The sequence below is a fragment of the Thunnus maccoyii genome, chromosome 3, assembly GCF_910596095.1.
Source record: "Thunnus maccoyii chromosome 3, fThuMac1.1, whole genome shotgun sequence".
Taxonomy (NCBI): Eukaryota; Metazoa; Chordata; class Actinopteri; order Scombriformes; family Scombridae; genus Thunnus; species Thunnus maccoyii.
Window position 1 is genome coordinate 19204129 of NC_056535.1, and position 19393 is coordinate 19223521.

The window sequence follows — 19393 nt, forward strand, 5'->3', positions numbered from 1 at the left end:
ATGTGTAAAATTTAAAAAAAGTTCTTCTAAACAGGTACTTCTATTGAAAAATAACAGATCATGTAAATGAATGTATACCAGAATGAATAAAGATAATATTTATCTTTACAAGTTCTGAACATTGAATAATTTTGCAATTTTTTTTGAGGCTGTGCTTTGCTTGCATTTTGCATATTGCTCCCTCAGTATGACAATATTGAGTGACAATGTACAGTAAGGAAAAAGTAAAGTAGTACAAAAACTTTGCTGCCCATTTGTAATCTGTTTATATTTTTGAAGCAATTCAACTGTACTTCACAAACTACGATACTTTCTTTGTACCCCATATTCAAAATGAAGTGCAGCGTAATGACAGAACACACAATGCATAGACAAGGAAGTTTTATTTCATTTCCTGCAATCATATCTCTGTGGGTACAAATCTTTGTATTTTCTTACAGCTTGTTCAATAACCCATGATGCATTGCATCCATACATTTGTAGCTCAAAACAGCTTTACAAAAAAGGATATACAATATATACTTATATTTATATATATAATATACACGTGTTTCTTTATGCATTTAGATGTGTTTGTAATGGGTAAAATAAGCTTTTTTTTTTAAGAAAAAAAAACACAGCCAAGTGGAAACAAATCCCAGGTAAGGTTCAACATAAGGTCATTACCAGACAAATAATAGCCAGTTTATCAAAGTCATCAACATTGGCTATCTTACAGTTAACATGAAGCCCTTCACACACAGTTTGCATATTTTCCACAATTACAGTCATGTAAATCCAGAGTGATTGCCTTCTTTTACTGTACTATGTACCTGTATGTATCAATGACAGATCGAGGGAACTGGTTTCAATGTAGGCAAATAAATGTATTCAAATTCAATAAAATATTGTATGGATGAGTTGGCTCACTACAGCTAACTAAAATACAGCATTATGTCATGACATACCTTAAATTAATAACCGTAAGGTATGATTAATATCTGGGTTTAAGTGCTTTCAGCCAGTTGTCGCAGGGAGAATTTTATGTCATCCTTCATCTGAGTCATATATTAAAAGTTGATGACATGTGAATCTACAGTCAAACATTCCCACTTCAGTGTATGGCTTTAGTACTGTAGCTCATTTTCTCAGAGGATTAATGTAGACCATGCACACTGAAGGCTACTCCCACTGCACACAGATGATGTTTCCAGCACTTTTTCTTTTGTTAAATTTTTTTGTTCTGTGGCACTTGTATAAGAGTAGGATATGTGGTTTTTTTTTCTCTACTTGTGACTGGGTATTAGAGAGAGAAAAAAGTATTTGATAGATTCTACATAAGCAACATAACCACAAAAAAAATGATTGAAAAAAAAGAAATTTGAGTTGTAAATGACATAGTACAGGAGAAATGTCACTCAGGTAGAGACTAGACCTTCATAGTCAATGCAAATGATACAGTAAGTCCACTGTGCTGTGTTGTACATTGTCAACAACATTACTTCTGGTGTTACTCACTTCACATTATATAGCTCAAAATTACAGTATTACATCATTTTCAATACAACAGAGTAATAATAATCATGTGTCTTTATACTAATTGATCATCATTCATGTAAACATATTTAACCAGGTCATGCAAACAGTAGACCAAAACTTCTTCCACTAGAGGTGCACAGCACAGAGCAGGCGGAGCGCCCAGACTGAGATCCCTGTGAGAGACTGACAACAGGGGGGGATATTTAGATGCTCGTCAGAAACAGAACAGGGAGGATGAGCATGACGTGAATATGATCGTTTTCTTCCCACTGGTAGCATAATTGCACCTTCCAAATAACTCCTGCTAAACATGACGAGAGCAAGTGCAGGAAGGTCAGATTCCTGTGATTTACAGATTTATGGGGATCTCAGTTTGAGCCTCTAACAGAACAGCCATAAAACAAAAACAAAAAAAAAGTCTCCTTTTGATATTCATACACTTCGATGTTTTCCCCAACAGAAGCATGCAGACACTTCAGGTCAGAACCATTCTTCACAAACCCAGTCTGAGCCAGAATATAAAGTCCAAAACCCCCAGAATCACCCTCCACTTTCAAATATCTCCACTCCAAAAAGGCTTTAAACAAAAGGAGTAAATACTCAGAAAAGACAGAAACACTTAATAATGACATTATGAGAAGAAAGACGAGAGTGGTCAAATAGAACAAATGGGCAGGTGGTGTCGGCAGTGGAGATGAACTCTATTTAACTAAACAGCTACTTGGTCAGTGACTGGACTGAGTCACATTGACGGGTGAAGAGTATAAAGACATGCAGGACTAGCTTTCAGCATTGTTTCCCCTCTAAAAAAGCGTTCCCCATTCTTTCTGCCCCGTCTGGCCAGATTTTTTTGGAGAAAGCTGCCAGAAATGTAGAGCGTGTGGGCCAGATGGATGCAGACAGATGGTAATTGTGATTAGAGGTAGATGTGACGAATAATGTAAGACCAAAAATAATGAAGAGGACCGCCTTTAGACCACTGCCTCGTCTTTGATTTAAATTACAGAGCTTAGATCCTTCCTGAAGCTAAAGTCCAAATGACCTGCTATAGCTGCAGAAAGGACAACTACAAGTTGTTAGGGTGTTTATTTCATAATCATGCAGACAGACCCTTTTTTCATGTCATGAACTCTGTCCACTCGGAGCAGCATTGCATACATGTTCCGCAAAAAAGTTAAAACGTGTGTATCTTGAGTCAGGATGTGGTTTTGAACAAAGACTTACAGCATGTTTCTACACACTGTGACAGTGACGGGCTCGCTGTGGATGAACTCTGGTGGACACTGCCTGATAACTACTCTGCATTCCTGGCCAGACTGGGCGGGCGGGCTCTGGGTGCTCCAGGGATACAATGTCACTGTGACAACGGGAGGTTGCGCTCAGACACGACTGGCTGGCCTGCAGCAGTAAGTGCAGCTTCTCAGGCTGTCCCGATCTGTGCTGCCCTCTGTGCTTCCACGGCGACCGTCCTCGTAGTGGGACACTGGATGTTACAGCAAAACAGGGAACATATAAAGCTTAAGGGGAAAACCCAGTATTATTCAACTGCTGGACTGGACTGGATTTATCTCTCTTGGGGAGGTCATGTGTGATTCACTTTCTTAGTGTAAAACCATAACCCAATTAACATTCAGAAGGAAACATTTAAATAGTTTGAAAGTGTGTAATGCTGAAGTTATAGCTAAATAATAAAGGGTAAATAATACAGATGCTAAAAATAATAGGATAGTAATGAAGGTCACATGACTTTTCCGCAGTATGTCACTGCCTATTACAGAACCAGCTCCATTTGCCAGTAGCTAGAATTATGAGGGAGGAGGGGAAGTACCCACCTCCCCCTGGAATATCAACTCCCCAAATGGGGCTTTAATCTTATAATTGTGGCCGTTTTGACTATAAGTCGTAATAACTTTGCTCTCAAAACTTACAGCTCTCCTCCTCCCCATTTCCCAAATCATCATCCTCCTCCTCCTCCTCCTCTTCTTCTGGGAGCAGATGTCCGTGGCAGGGACTGGTGGGAGTAATCTGACTGGGTCCCTCGAGACTAGTGCCCAGCTGCAACTTGCGCATGTGGCGCACCACCGCTGTGGCATTAAACGCTTGCTGCATGGAGAGAGAGAGGGGAAGGGAAAAAAATAAAAAAATAATACCCCTCTGTGTCTGACAGCTATTGAAGGAGAAAAAACAGCAAAGGCGTACAAAATGTGCTCTTACTCCTGCCAATCTTAATACTGCTTTTTCAGCAGGATGCTCTGTGATTCAACCAAAGCACTGACCTTCCATTTACTTTTGGCAAAGTTCTTCTTGATTTGAGCGCTGACAGATTCATGGATATTCTTGTCCAGAGCTGTGTCTCCACAGATCCTGCAAAGTCAACGGGAATTAGAGAATTTAAAGGCATTTGAGGCACCTGCCTGGGACTTATTTTGATTGTCAATTGAATCTGTCGATTAAAGCTGAAATGATTAGTTGATTAATCGATTAGTAGGTTGACAGAAAATTAATCTGCAACTATTTCGAGTATGGATTAATCGCAAAAATGCCAAACATTAGCTGGTTCCAGCCTCTCAAATGTGAGGATTTAATTTTTTTTGTCATATATAATAGTAGTATAATAGTAGTATATCGTGAAAAAAAGCTATCTGAATATGTCACCTTGTATGGTCACTTTTCACTACTTTCTGACTATTTTTTCAATGAATTGATTACTGTTTAGTCAGAAATGTCAGAAAATAGTGAAAAATCCAAGTCCAAGGTGGCGTTGTCAAAGCACAAATCGTCACATTTGAGAAGGTGAAACTTGCAAATGTTTGGTATTTTTACCTGATAAATACTTTTAATTTCCTTTTGATTAACTAATCAATGAACAGTTTCAGCACTGCACCCAGCTAAATGTAAAGCGATGCATATGAGGTTTTTGTTTTGTAGATAATTGAGGTTCATGCTGATGAGTAAATATCAAAAGAAAAAAAAGGAATTAGATTTTCCTACCATGGATGCTGGAGGGCCTGCTCACACGTATATCTTTTCAAAGGATCCTTTTCCATCAGGTGACAGATGAAGTCTTTGGCTGCAAACAGTTTTTTAGTTTATGTTATAAAAAAAGATACTTTCACTTGTTATTTATTATTGTTGTATCTGCTGTAGATATTTAAGGAATACCTGAATCTGAGATGTCATCCCAGTATGGAGAGTCAAATTCATACTCTGCTTTCAGAATCTGCTCAAACAGCTTTGCATCGTTTTCATCGTAGAATGGAGGATATCCACATAACCTGAAGGAGTGACATTACAACATATTCAGAACAATGAAGAGATCACTCTACATCTCAGGGATGAATCAGCTCAGACTTACAGAATATAAGAAATAACTCCTATGGACCAGCAATCCACTGCTTTGCTGTACGGCTTCTGAGCGAGCACCTCAGGAGCTGTGAAACACACACGGCAGACATTCAGAGGGAAAAAAAGCGGAAAATATATGAGTCAGAACAGCAGTGAGGCTGAATTCAAGTAATCTTGACCTCTCAGTAATACCATGTGATCTGGTAGGTCACGTTAAACAGGTAGAGAGTACTTCTGAAACACTTGCAATTGACTCAGTAGTGGATGAAAGAGCCTCTCACAACGCAGTGAATAAAGAGGGGATATCAGCTGAAACAGCAAGTGCTGAGCTCACATGAAAGAGAGGGAGGGGGTGGGAGGGTGAGGAGAGTCTGCCTGACCAAAGAAATTAATGCCTCACCCACATATCCAGGAGTACCGCAGGCTGTGGACATAACACTGCCTGCTCCCTCAATCTTTGACAGTCCGAAGTCACTGATCATAATCTTGGAGTCTTCGTCCATGCTGTAATACAGCAAATTCTCTGGCTGCAAAAACAGGAAGGATGATCAAAGAGGAAGGTTTTGCAACTGACGAACCAACTGCAAGCCAGATTGAGCTGTTACATTTCTGTCTTCCCTGGACCTTAATACCTTCAAATCTCTGTGGACGATCCCCATATCATGGAGATATTTGACTGCATCTAAGATCTGGTGGATGAGCTGGCTGGCATCTCTCTCCGTGTAGAAGCCTTTCTCCACGATCCTGTCGAACAACTCGCCTCCAGATACCCTGATGATTAAAAATGATGGAAAAAGAGCAGGTTTTAGTATGAGTTTGGCAATGATTTTGTATTGAATTATATCTGTCATTTCACTGTTTCCCCCCTTTTTTGTGACCAATATTTTTATCGTTTTTTTTCCCCCCCATGTAGTTTGGTAAGGGTACAGGGCACACAATTGGAATTGCCATGCAAAGAATATACAATCCATGTGAATCAGAAACTCAGTCAAGATGTATCAGCATCTCTGTCCAGGGTCTTTACAAAAACAACTTGACAAACAGGCAGGTTATTACAGTCTCATGCTGTGCTGCCAAATATTGTTCAAAACACAGAAATTTATTTAAAATTCTTGATACCAAAGTTGCTAAATATGTCATCAGGCTGAATTTTAGAGAAAAATGATACACAAGACAAGATTTGTATAATATTTGGTGCGGCTATAAAAAACACACTTACATTCTGGATATGATATATATGAATATACATATGCTACTAGAAAGTGGAATAAGACCACCTTAAGCTACTTGAGAGGAAACAGAAGCAGAAAACTGTATGTTAACTAAATATTGAGCTAATAAAATGTCATAAAAACAAACAAAAGTCAAATTTCATTGAGACATCAGGGCATTTGGCATTTATGCTTAATACATTGTTCCTGATTAATCATCTGTCAATCAACTAATCGATTAATAGATAAATTGTTTCAGCTCTGTATTGAATATTTGTAAATGCATGCCTTCTATATGAATAGACCTTGCATAACATAAAAGAGGAAGGAAAACTCACAGCTGCATAACAAGATATAGATGAGATGTACTTTCAAAGATGTCTTCCAGTGAAACAATGTTGGGGTGCTTGATTCTGAGGAAGATAAGTGGACAGAAATCATAAGAAATAGAACAAAATAGAACATGTTGCATTTGTAAATGAGACACAATTCTCTAATGCTTAGTGTGAATTGGTCACCAGATGGCATTCTTGCTGCATATTTCACATTTAGAGTGGTCTGTTCTCTCTTTTCTATGGAAAGTCCTGCAGTAAACTGGGATCAGCCCTATCTTGTTCTCCTAAAATACTCCATAACAAAATCTCCCACATCAAACACAGCAGAGCTTATGATGGATATCTACCTCTCGCTGTGAATGACAATGACTGACTGGCTGTATATACAGACCAGTGTGTGCAGCTGGTACTATAAGAGAGACTTGACAGAAAACTGTAATAAATGCAATTCACATGCAAAAAAAAAAAAAAGATTGTTATTATAAACCAGCCAAGCAGCCAGTTGAGCATCTCTCTTGGCTCTCGAGTCAAGTTGAGAGCATATGAACACGCTATCACCATAACACAGTGGCAGCTGAGAGAGGCTAATGTGACTTTTAATGGAATTTTTCTATGTTTTTCTGATAATTTTTTTTTTACTTTCTTGATGTCTTTTATTTCTTTAATGGTGACTTTAAGTATTTGGCTAAACTCCACTCCTCCCATTCCTCCATATCTTTTTTCCTTCAGCAATATCCCACCCCCCTCTCCATCTCTCCTCCCCATGTCTCTTTCTCTTTCTTCAATACACTGCTGCGGGGAACTCCACACCATCTCCGCCTCTGTGTGCTGTTGCCCTGGCAACAGGGACACTAAAAATAGGTCTATCTTCTTTACTCCTGACATTTCCGGTGCACAATCCTACTGTTTCTACTGACACCATGCATTAAGTCACCCATTCGATTGACCCCTGCATATATATTCTGCATCTGTACATGCATTGTTGTAAGAGGCTGCGCTGACTAATTCCTCCTGCTGGACACAGAGTGACAGCTGATGCGTCCGGGGGGAGGAGGGAGGGGGGGACTTTGGCGACCTTACCTGTGTAGTACTGCAATCTCATTTTCAATGTTGTTCTCTTTGCCTTCCAACGCTTTCTTGGGGATGCACTTGATGGCCACCAGCCTCTGGGTCCTCTTCTCCTCTGCTAGAACCACCTCTGAGAAAGCTCCCCTAAAACACAGGCAGTGGACACACACACACACACACACACACACACACACACACACACACACACATACGCACACCTCAGAGAGAGCAAGAGAAATAGAGTGCAGGGTGAAATGGACAAGATTGGAAAGCAAAGGAAGGACTTATTTTTCTTAAGATACAGGCCACGATGGATTGAAAATCGTTCAACATTATGGACTGAAGATAATTTGACACAAATCATTTTTTCAGATCTTTTTATCCAATAATTGCTTAATATTGTCTCAATCCAAAGTTGTGTTTTTAGTTAATTCCGACACTAATTAAATTAAATTCAGTTATTAGATATTTTCTTCCAAAAAATGTCTCTCAACACCAGGGCTGTTAAATTTGATCTTCTAATACTTTTCATTCAACCATCTGGCTGTGTGTTTATATGGCGTGTGTGTGTGTGTGTGTGTGCATGTGTGTGTGAGTGGTGTTTAGATGAATAATTCAAAATGGTGACATTACCGAGAGGTTTTGGGGCTGAGAAAGGCTCAGGAGGTGAAGCAACAGTCACATACAGACATTTACAGGAGTAGCAGTTGCTTTAAAAAAAAAACAAAAAAAAAATATTTTTAATCCATTCAATAATAGATGCAGTAAATGTAGTGTGGCTGTTTCTGAGGGAGACTAGACTGCATTATGGATTATGGTGTGGCGATGATGAGAGGGAGAATAGTGTGTATTTACATAGTCTCCCCACAGGAGTGTGGGAGGGAGCTCAGGAGGAGGCCTGAACGCATGAACATTGTTAGCAACCACAGGGATCCTTTACATGTCGGCGAAACAGCACTGTCATGCAATACACAATGGACAGTCAATGTTCATGTTTTAGCAAATATTTCTTCTTCTTCTCCATTTGTCACACTGTGGAGTGTCTAAGTAGCTCTCAATCTTGATGGAGGATAACTTCACTTAAGTCTGTGACCTTAAATAAAAGGATGCAGACTTCAGAGTGCTGTTGCCAACAGAAACCATGTGATAAGACGGCAAACATCTCTCCCTTTATGTTTATTCTGCTTTTAATGGTTATTAACACTTAATTACAGAGCTGAAGAGTTATTGTGCAACCCGGCCGTCTCTCAGTTCACCTCCTCTCATTTCCATCCTCGTGTCAGAGTAAATGCTCAGTGTGGATCACTTCACCTCCTCTCATTTCCATCATCATGTCAGAGTAAATGCTCAATGTGGATCTGTGCTAATCCTTGAGATGGCTTTGTACTGTGGCCATGTTGTGCTCAATGAACCAGCGCAGCAGAAACGTTTGCATAGTGAAGCCAGTGCACACGAGGAGAGCAGATTCTCTCACACACACACACATCTCCAGTTTCATTTTCTAAAAAGTCCTTAAAATGATCTCAGAGCAAAATCACATAAAGCTCCAATTCTCATCGACCCATGAAAGCATTTTAATGTGTTTAAGTCTGCAGCATTCACAGCCAGGGTTTCATTGGGGAGAGTCAAACTTCTATTACTGGTCTGTAAAAATCCATTTAGTCTTATTAGCTTTTTACTGTAAAATAGGATGATCAATGGGCCAAGACAAAGAGACAGACAGGTGGGACACTAAAGGTGATGAATGATATGTGAATATATCATTGAAATGTGGAGCAATGTCCAGAGAATGTTTGGCGTTTTGCTTGATAACTGACATACACTAAATCCAAATGGTTGCCAATTAATTTTCTGCCGATCAACTTATCGATTGACTAATTGTTTCAGCTTTAGCTGATTATCTGAAACAAGAAAAATGATCACATGAGCTAGCTTCAGCCCCCAGCTGTTTCTGAAATAGTGGTGAGAAGTAAAATATGCGATGAGAGCAACACCCCCCTTAAAATCCAGCTAACCCTGATACCCAAACAAATATGATTACTGTTACTGTAATAATGGCCTTTTCAGTTTAACAAGATAAAAATATCTGTTATTTTATTCTTTGTCACCGCTTGTATTGTCAAATTTGTCAGTTAGAAAGATGACAGGGTAAACCAAATATTCTCCCTGGACTCAAACGATGTCCTTTGGAGCGATTTATGGCCTGCTTGTACTACAGTAAATATCTGATAACAAATTTTGATCTTGTGTTTATTCTGTATGTTATCTGATCTACGCTCAAAGATCCTGTTATTTTAACTTTTATTTATGCAACGCTTGAAAAGAAAAATATGCCAAGAATTGAAATACTGTCAGTAGTGATTGTGTGGCTGCATGTAATCTGGACTGATGGTTGAAAAGGTACTTTTAAATATTACATCTGCATCCTTTCACCCAATATCTGTGAGTGACAGAATGACTAAGAGCAAATGAGAGAGCTAGAGGAGGATGTTAATGGATGTATGCACACACACACATGAATGCACACACACTTTTCTACTGTTGCCTTGAGACACATTGTAATTAACCATCCAGTTGCTCATTTCTCCTTGGAGACGTAGTAGGGGTGGGCTCTCAGCGGGTTTAGGAGAGAGAAGAGCAGTAAATGGAGGAAGAGAGGAAGTTACAGCTGTTATTCTCAACTGATGAGATTTAGTTAAGAGTGTATGTGTACATCTTTGGATTTGACATGAGTAAAAAGGGATATAAAAAATGTTTATGTTATTGTCCAGCCTCATACGTCTTTATATATTTCTTCTCCCATTTGCCAGTAAGTAGATTGGTTTGCTCACTTAAGTTGATTAGCTCTCTGTCTCTCACTATAACAGATTAAAACAGATTATTTATTCCACTGGCAATTTCTGGTTTGATCCTGAAATACTGACACATTATTTTATCAATTTTATGCCATGAAATAATGCTGGCACACACATTACAGTAACTTGCTCTCAAAAAATTAAAATAAATAAGTTTCATGTGAGTCATTTGTCTCAAGACTCATAGCTGACGCATCTGTCAGCTAGGCTGTTTTTGTGCACATGAACAAGGCTGTCACCGCACATTTTAGACATTTTTACAGCTATATATGAGCCAATAGATAGATAGATAGATAGATAGATAGATAGATAGATAGATAGATAGATAGATAGATGGGAATCATGCATCTGTAGCAGAGTGATGGTGACTGCCATTGCCCAAAGCCATAAGCACAACATGAACACCACAGCATGGGTCTCTCTCTCTCTCTCTCTCTCTCTCTCTCTCTCTCTCTCTCTTTCTCTCTCTCTCTCACTCTCTCTCTCTCTCACACACACACACACACACACACACACACACACACACACACACACACACACACACACACACACACACACACACACACAGACACACACACACACACACAAGTTGTTGAAGAAACTGTAATCCCAGCTGTCCATCTGGGCAAATATTTATTCACACATTCTCATATCACTATCAGTGTTGCTCTATGCTTTCACTTAATCGGTGCGCTCTTCCTGCTAAGCTAGTTTCAAACTAGCGATATACTAATTGGTTGCACCATTAAAACATAAGAAATGTCTTACCAAGTAAAGGAAGAAACATTTGTAGCTCCATCTGATTAAAAGCAATAAACTGTGTAAAAAGGAAGTCAATGTAGCATCACAAGTTGTAGAATAATTTCCAAAAAATAGAGTTTTAAGAGGATGAATGACATATTAATATTAACTGCCAATCCTTGTTGCATAATGTCTTGTACTTTGAGCATGTTGTATTATTTTTGTGAAATGTAATTTAAAATGTACAGTTTAGATCATTAGCATTGTATCAGGTGAGAAATATTGACCATATTATGTTTTGGATTCCTCACTCTAAAAGGGTCAAGTAAATGTTAGATTTGTCAGTCAGTTCTACCTGGCAAGTACTTGGTGTAAATATTTGGTAACAACTAATCTCTAGGTAAGAACAAGATTTGAATTGTGCAACCCATTTTAATTTAGTGGTGCGTAAATCTCCACCACTTAGAAAAGAATTAGGTTATAACTACAGTAGGCTAAATCTGAACTTGTTAAGAGCTGGTGCATCCTAATAAAAGCCTGTCGCATCTCACTTAAAATGATGGATGTTTGCTGCAGTGGTAAGTATTATTCATGATGTTATTTTTGTTTGTTCATTTCATTTTGTTTTAAAGACCGCACTATCAATCAGGGAGAGAAGGCCCCTTGGACTTGTAGCGGATAGCTACAAGCATCCATTAGGCTATCGATCTCACCTGATGTAAGCGGTCCCTTCCAGCCAAACATGCCTCCAAGTCCCAAAAAAAGCTTTCTCTTTTTAGCCTAATCCATTTTGTGTGTGTGTGTGTGTGAATGTGTGTGTGGGAGTGGGTGTGTTTGAGAGAGGGAGAAAGAAAGAGAAGAGTGCATGTGTGTGTGGACATACAGTACTGTATAATCCCATTCTGACACATCTCCAGATCCATTTTTACACTGCTGTCATTATGAAAAATAATATTTTATGTTCATGTCAACAAAGCGAGGGACTGGACCATTCACTAACAATTGTACAACTGTAGGTTTTCCATCTACTCTAGTAAAGTCATGTGTAGGTCAAACCTCTTAACTCCTCTGCTCTCCTTTATAAACAATTCAACCAGTACAAGTGCTTTCCAACAATGCTCCAACACGTTATCAATGTGGACTGTATAAATGGCTCTTAAAACTGGCCTGCCACATATGTTACGTCTTTGATTCTTTTTCAAGGCCCCATGAAATGTAAAGCTCAATTTCTAGTTATCCTGTTTTTGAGTGCAACAATTTACCATCCATGCAAAATATCTATCTTTTCCAATCAAATCTCTCCCAAATTGCTCTTGTGTGAAAGAATGAAAGCTAGTACTGCTACTCCCACTGAGAATCAAAACCAAATTCCTCAGATTTTTGTAGCTCTTAGTCACCTTCATCTCATTAATTGTTGGCAGACAACCTCACAAACTGTATGTTTCATGCTTTTATTGTACCGCTGCTGTTTAATGTAACTATTTTGTTTGTTCGATTGTTCCATAATAGAAAGATCTGCCATGGAGAATCAAGCATCAGCAGTACATTTGAGAAACACTCTGCTGTGGATGGTTGAAACATTTTTTACTTCTGTGTTGTGGTCTGAAATGTTTTTGTGAACTGGCCCCAAGCTCTTCATTTATGTCAGTCAACCTGCTGGCTCGCTTTGATATCATTCTCCACAAGACTTGTAAACTGTGCTAATGTCCAATAATGCATCAATATCACCACCAGTAAATAACTCATATCACCATGTCCGAAAATCCTAACTAACCCTTAAAATCATCATATTTCACACAAGAACACACCAAACCATGACAAAAGAAATTTAAGAAATCTATGAAAGAAAGAATTGTTACAGAAGCCAACACCTATAGCCATTACACAGGCTACAGGCTATAACCAATAACAACAGCAGTGATGGGCAAACTACTCTAATCATTCCTCCCATCTGCAGTAACAAAACATACAAAACTCTCTGGATAGTGTAGCCCTCCAGATTGCAGTTAAGAAAACCTGACAAAAAACATGGCTCCATATTGGCCATAGTCCAGCTCAGATCTTTCCACTAGACTTCTGACTGTGAATACAAGAAAAAAAGGAATCATATTAAGATGAAGGTATATCATTCAGTACATGCTTACTGCATCGCTCTAGGGATAACAATGTTAGTCTGTCTGTCAGTTGATCTGCTGTTCCAGCTGTTCAGTCCAGACTATAATATCTAAAATATCTAAACAACTGTATTGATTATCGTGAAATTTCATACAGACATTTATAGAGGGTGGATCCTTATGACTTTGGCAACTTTTACTATTGCTCCACCAAGAAGTTAACCTGTGGTTTTAAGAGTTTCGACAGCTATTGGATGAATAGGCATGACATTTGGTACATCAATGTCCCCCTCAGGATGATTTGTAATCACTTTGGTGATTCCCTGACTTTTCATCTAGAGACACCATTGGGTCAAAATTTTAAATTTTCCAATACTTTGGCTGTTCAGTGCCAATTAGCAAATGTTAACTAGGATGATGAACATGGGAGTCTTGTTTCCTGGTGAGCACTATTCCCCAAGTGTTGTAATGCTCCTCAAGAGTGGCTTCCGGGAAATTTGTCTTCTCCCTGGAGGTCACAGTGGCAGACAGCGGCCTTACACAGGATGTGGCTGAGAAAACAAGACCCCTAGAGTACTGTGTATTAAATACACATTTGTCTTCTTGCAGAGAGTTAGATGAGAAGATAGATACCACTCTCAATGTATGATAAACTCATGTTTGCACAGATTAAACAAATGAGATATAACATGTTAAATAGTGAGCTTAAGAGGTGGTGGTGGGCAGACTTTGTTACCTCTGAACAGCCAGGCTTCCTGTTTCCCCTGTTTCCAGTCTTTGTGCTAAGCTATTGGTATCGAGTTATCGATCTTCTCATCTAACTCTTGGCAAGAAGGCAAATTCCTTTAACAGTTTTCAAAATTATTCATTACTTCAAAAGAAACATAACTAGTCACTTTCTGCCTTTCATTTCACCCGTGTTAAATTGATGTTGTTAGAATGTCAATGTTAATTAATGTGCATTGTCCCTATAGTTGTATAGTTGTATAGTAAGTCATTTGCACTCACAACTCTTAAAAGGCCATTAAGACTCAGGATTATTAAGAGAGTTATATCAGTGCTACATACTGTTTTCCTGTCTCATCAATTTCATGTGAGTTAATAATATTGTTAAAAGATGTTAATGAGGATAACAAGGAGTCAATAGAGATATGACAAGGGTGACAGATATCATAACTGTAGAGTGGGGGGGATTTTTTTTCATCTGTTAAACCTACGTTGAGGACAGCTTGTCCTGAAGTGGACTCCAAACACAGGTACACTGTGAGGATTAGCCGGAATTGAATATAATATTTCAACATAAATCAATTAACTTCACACACTGAATTCCTGGATAAAGCTCCTCTGTAATCTTCTCTCCGAGCATAAGGAGCTTTCCGTCAACACATTAATTCTGCCCTCTGTCAGGTCCAGCTACAGTGACAGGAGGAAAAGAATATTACTACAGCTTTTTCCCCCATTCTTTCTGAAATATGGGAACATACTATCCTAGAAATTCACTCTCTCAATCCGTCTTATATAACCCTTAATAATCATACTTGAAATTACAATCACTGTTTTAAGTTCCGGTGAAGTTTTGTTGAATCATAACAGCAGTTGGTAGCAGTAGTCATGAATTCTCAAATATACAGCTTTGCTTGACAAAACGCATTGCATACAGCACTCACAGCTCTGACACACAGACTGATGGAGTCTTATTTGATGTCCTCCTACAGCACTCGACATAACCAGACAGCCTTATCATCTGCCCACTGCTATTTCACTTTTTTGGATGTGAACCAGAGTTGCGCAGTCATTAATATCTGATTCTGTGCAGCCTCTCCAGGGAAGCAGGTGTGATTCCAAAAAGAAAGAAAACAACCACACTCCATATGGCAGAGTCGTGTCATCACAGGTGGATGTGGGCTAGGTCACTTGTACTTAGTTTGGGGGGGTGGAGATGTGCCCCACCAACCATCTGGGTTCAATCCTGTTCCCCTGTAGAGTACGGTCACAGGTCTGTGTGAGTCCATCCCTCACCATAACAGCCTGCAAGTCAACATTTACCCTGCTAGTTGAAGATTAATTTTCTCCAGAATTGGAGCCAAATGTATATGTAAATAATCTATTTGGATTCCAGACTATGTGCCTGTAACAAAATGTAATCGTGGTCAATCTCAGGGTTACCAGAAATACAGGTTGCCACTAAATGAACTGAGCTTGGGCTTCAAAAGTTTTATAGGAAGGCTGCAGTCAGCAGTTGCAGTAACCGGTTTATTTCATCTTTAGCCAAAGTTATGAGTTCACACACTGTCTCTCATATTCTCTCACTGTCCCCACAACAAGAAAACCATGTCAGAGCCACAATAAAGTCCCCCAGTGTGAATCTACCATTGAGAGTCCAAATCAAATCTTAGTTCAGTTACACTTGTTCACAAATACTGATGTAATGTCCAAGGCTGACAGAATAACTTCACTGACCAGTTATGTTCAGTAACAAACACATTCATACTGTATGTAACCATGCACACATTCCTGTACACGCATACTTGCATGTGAAAATAAAACACATGCATGTTAAACACATGGCAGCTCTAGATGTCATTTTAAACTCATGGTCAACAACAGTCATGGCTGTAATAAACTTGGAAGAATCCAAGCTGCTTCCAAAATTAAATGCTTTTATTTTGTTAACTTTGCATTGACAGTGACCAATCAATCCATAAAACATATCTGTGATCCCTCTCATATGTTTTTGTACCACTACAGTGGGCAAAAAATAAATTTTTGAATGCTTTAAGGTGGATGGTAAACAGTTGAGTCAGCATCCAACAGTGGCCGTGAAAAAGACAAGTCAAAGTCAAAAATAGACATTGTAATGACGAGCACGTCCAAAATATCAGTCAAGTTTCTTGGAAAGTGCAGACTCAGGGCCCTGGGGCAAAAATGAGCTGTGGGCACCTATTGACCCCCCTATTGTCTCCCATTTTCTGTGCACTGTGTATGCACTCTGTTACCTGCAAGTGCCCATCAGGTACGGTGCACAGAGCAGACTACACATGGCAGCTTAATTATGTTTGGCCTCAAGCTCCAAAAACTGCAACAGACAGAGCTTCAAGACTGAACCGAATGAAAGGGTCAGGTCAGTTAACCCAAATGATACCCAAATGTGGTATTCAATTATGCAGATAGTTTCCGTTTCACTTTCCGAGGGATTCAAGATTGCTGCAGCCCTTCAATACAATGGACACAAAAGGAACCAGTGCAATGGAGGTAAATATCGCCAAAGCATTAAAAAATTATATAGATTTGAGCATTGTGCCTTTCCAGACACAATGTCCCCAGTTATTCACTGTAACTAACTGAATCTGGGGCTTTCAGGACCCTCAGAGGATCTTGGGCAACCAGTGCAGTTGCCACTCACCCTGACAACAGCACTAAACTATCAGCATAACTTACGTTCCCAGCACTTCTTTGAAGTCATAATGTTCTTTGATGTCTGATGTCTTCTTTTTCCATCCATTTCCATCCTCTCCAAGAGGCATCCTACAACGCTGATCGGATTCGCCACACTACAGCTACGGGGCAAAAAGAACAAAATTAAAAACAGTGACTAGACTCAAGAGTATGCACAATTAACCGCCACCACATGAGGGTATATAATAGAAACACTGATAAATCATTTGATCAAGATGATTGTGCTAAATTGTACCACAGATGGAAATACTGATTCGACCAGTGACTGTTAGTGAAATTTGAAAGTGCTCAAGCCATAAAAGTTCCCTCAGTGGTTTTGTATCATGTTACAGTTCTACAAACAGTATTTTGATGCTGTCTCTCAATGACATTACAAACATTATTCCAGCTCACAGAGGGAAAATAAAACAGGTCTTGCAATCATGTTATATCATAATCAGTGGGCACTTCTTCTGCACTAATTAATGCACTTAATTGTGTTTAGACTGCAAGGATTATTCTGCCTCTGCGTCAGTTTAATAGATCCATTACAGTTTAGCTGACTGATGTGATTGCTGCATAAAGCCTTAAGCCATTGTACCATTGATTGTTCTGATTAAAAGTTCTTGTAATTGCGGCACGTGCTTGCATTTTTAAGACCTTAAAGTGTGATTGCACTGAATGACAACAAGACAAGTCAGCACCACAACTCAAGCTGCTATTTTGTTCTCTTATGCGTGGCCAAAGTAGAACGAAAAATACTGGAGTTATTTTATCAATCTTTGCACTTGTTCTATTCCATCAGAGAGGCTAAATTAGAAAGAAAACGTTTGTAATGCTGAGCAAAATGTTATGAAAAAGAACACAATCATTAATACAGAATAGATCAAGATAATAATAAACTTGCTCACTGATAAAAAGATATGATTACTAAAAAAAGAAAACCACAACTTGTAACAACCAGACTAGCTGACTAAAGGCCAGGCAGCAATGAATAGCAACAAATAACAGCTTGAAAGTAGGGCAAACAGTGCAGCAGAGACAGTCGCAAGAAAGGGACCATATAGTGTCGCAAATACAAACGCATGGTCAGTAGAGAGGATGCTATTTGACATCTGAAGATTTAAACAATCAGATCGCTCTGAAGAAAGGTTAAAAATCTACAAATACAACAAGAGCTCTAGTCAAATGGAAACTGTATTCCACTGAGAAACATTTGATAACCTGCTCTGCATTAAAGCTGCAGGGCGTGAATGACAAGCAGGAGGTTGAGTGGAAATAAAAATGTATTAACAGTGCAATATATCTGCAATACTGAAATAATTTTCGCGGTGGTGATCATGCATATATAGGCTACAGAGAGAAAAGGCGGAGTGGGTGTACTGCAGCGCTCAAGGGTATGAAGGGTATGGCAGTCAAAAGAAGGCAGCATCTTTAGGTGAAATCAGGAGGCTGCAGACATGCGACATGGAAGCGCAGCAGAAACACTTTAAGTTTTATTGGCGAAAGAAAAATCTACACGGGTTGTTGATACATTTTTAGTAAGCATTTAACTGGAAAAAAAAAATACACACACATACCTAAATGGCGATCTGTGGCTATGATGTGTTCTCCTTCCCTCTGGGAGCGATGTGGTTGCTGTGCTTGTGCGCAGCGTTGGGTCCGCTCAGACTTCTCCTGACGTCAAGAAAACCAGACGTCTGTGGACGTAGTGCAGCATAAAATCACTCACTGTTCTCTTAACAACGTGATCTGCAATTCACCTTATGATAGCCGAGACACCGTCTGTTATATGTGAAGCAGCTTTTTAGGACATCTGCTTGTTATTTTCTGAGAGAGCTCTTTGCAATAGGGCTTTTTTGGCAGAATATATATATATATATATATATATATATATATATATATATATGCAGGGTAGGCTATGTATGCATTTTTAGGTGGTTTTCATGCAGGCAGAACGTGTCACTGTGAATAATTTATCATACAGTACTGACAAGACACGTACAAGCAGCCCATATAGAGTGTATAAATACTGGATATGCATACCCCAGAGTGAACAAGGACTAGTGTGTTTAAACCAATGTGCCTAATGTACTCTTGCAGGTCATAAAAGCTCTGTTTTCCAAACGCCCTTAACTCTCTCCCACAGTCACACACTCCCACACTCATGGGGCCCTGTCCAAAGCACGTCTGGGGTGGGGCCCATCAGAGGTGTGTGAGGAATGGGGCCCGACCAGCCAAATGACGCTAGCACAGAGTAGGCTATGTGGACAAAATAACAGGGATACCTTAAAATACGAAGAAATCAAATACATAGGTAGGGTAGACCTGTAAATACCTAAAAGTGGTTTCTGCACCTCTCTGACAGTTAAATATTAACAATAAGCAAGTTTGTACTGTTGACTTGTGTTGCAATACCTACAGTGTAAGGTGTTCTTGTTATTTTGTCCATCCCATATGTTATTAAATGAAGGGCATTGATAGAGTTCTTGGAGCTAGAAACATGACTTGTTTAATCTGGCAACCAAAGAGAGTGGTTATCATTGATGATGCAGACTTTTATTGTGGATTTGCAGATGATTAAATGTAAGTTCCAGTGATGTTTTTGTATGGCACTGTGACTGTATATCTGCAGAACTTACCGTATGAAGGTCGACAAATCAACCACAACCACAAATCAGCAGATAATCTAAATGAATGCAGTGGAAAATATTTAAAGATGCTCAACTCTTAGCAAGTACTTAACCTATTTAACTTCCTCAACTTGGGTT

The 19393-nt window shown here is 39.1% G+C and overlaps 1 protein-coding gene across 1 annotated transcript; it reads right to left on the bottom strand.

Annotated features, from left to right (window-relative positions):
- Positions 1-400: 400 nt before the first annotated feature.
- Positions 401-18394, bottom strand: camk1a (calcium/calmodulin-dependent protein kinase Ia). Its single transcript, XM_042405727.1, has 12 exons — positions 18203-18394; positions 16626-16744; positions 7490-7621; positions 6413-6487; positions 5496-5634; positions 5264-5390; positions 4874-4949; positions 4681-4793; positions 4510-4588; positions 3795-3882; positions 3447-3621; positions 401-3001 (listed from the first exon to the last, which is right to left on the bottom strand). The coding sequence occupies exons 2-12, from the start codon at positions 16709-16711 to the stop codon at positions 2898-2900; spliced, it is 1194 nt and encodes a 397-aa protein (XP_042261661.1). The 5' UTR covers positions 16712-16744; positions 18203-18394; the 3' UTR covers positions 401-2897.
- Positions 18395-19393: the final 999 nt, after the last annotated feature.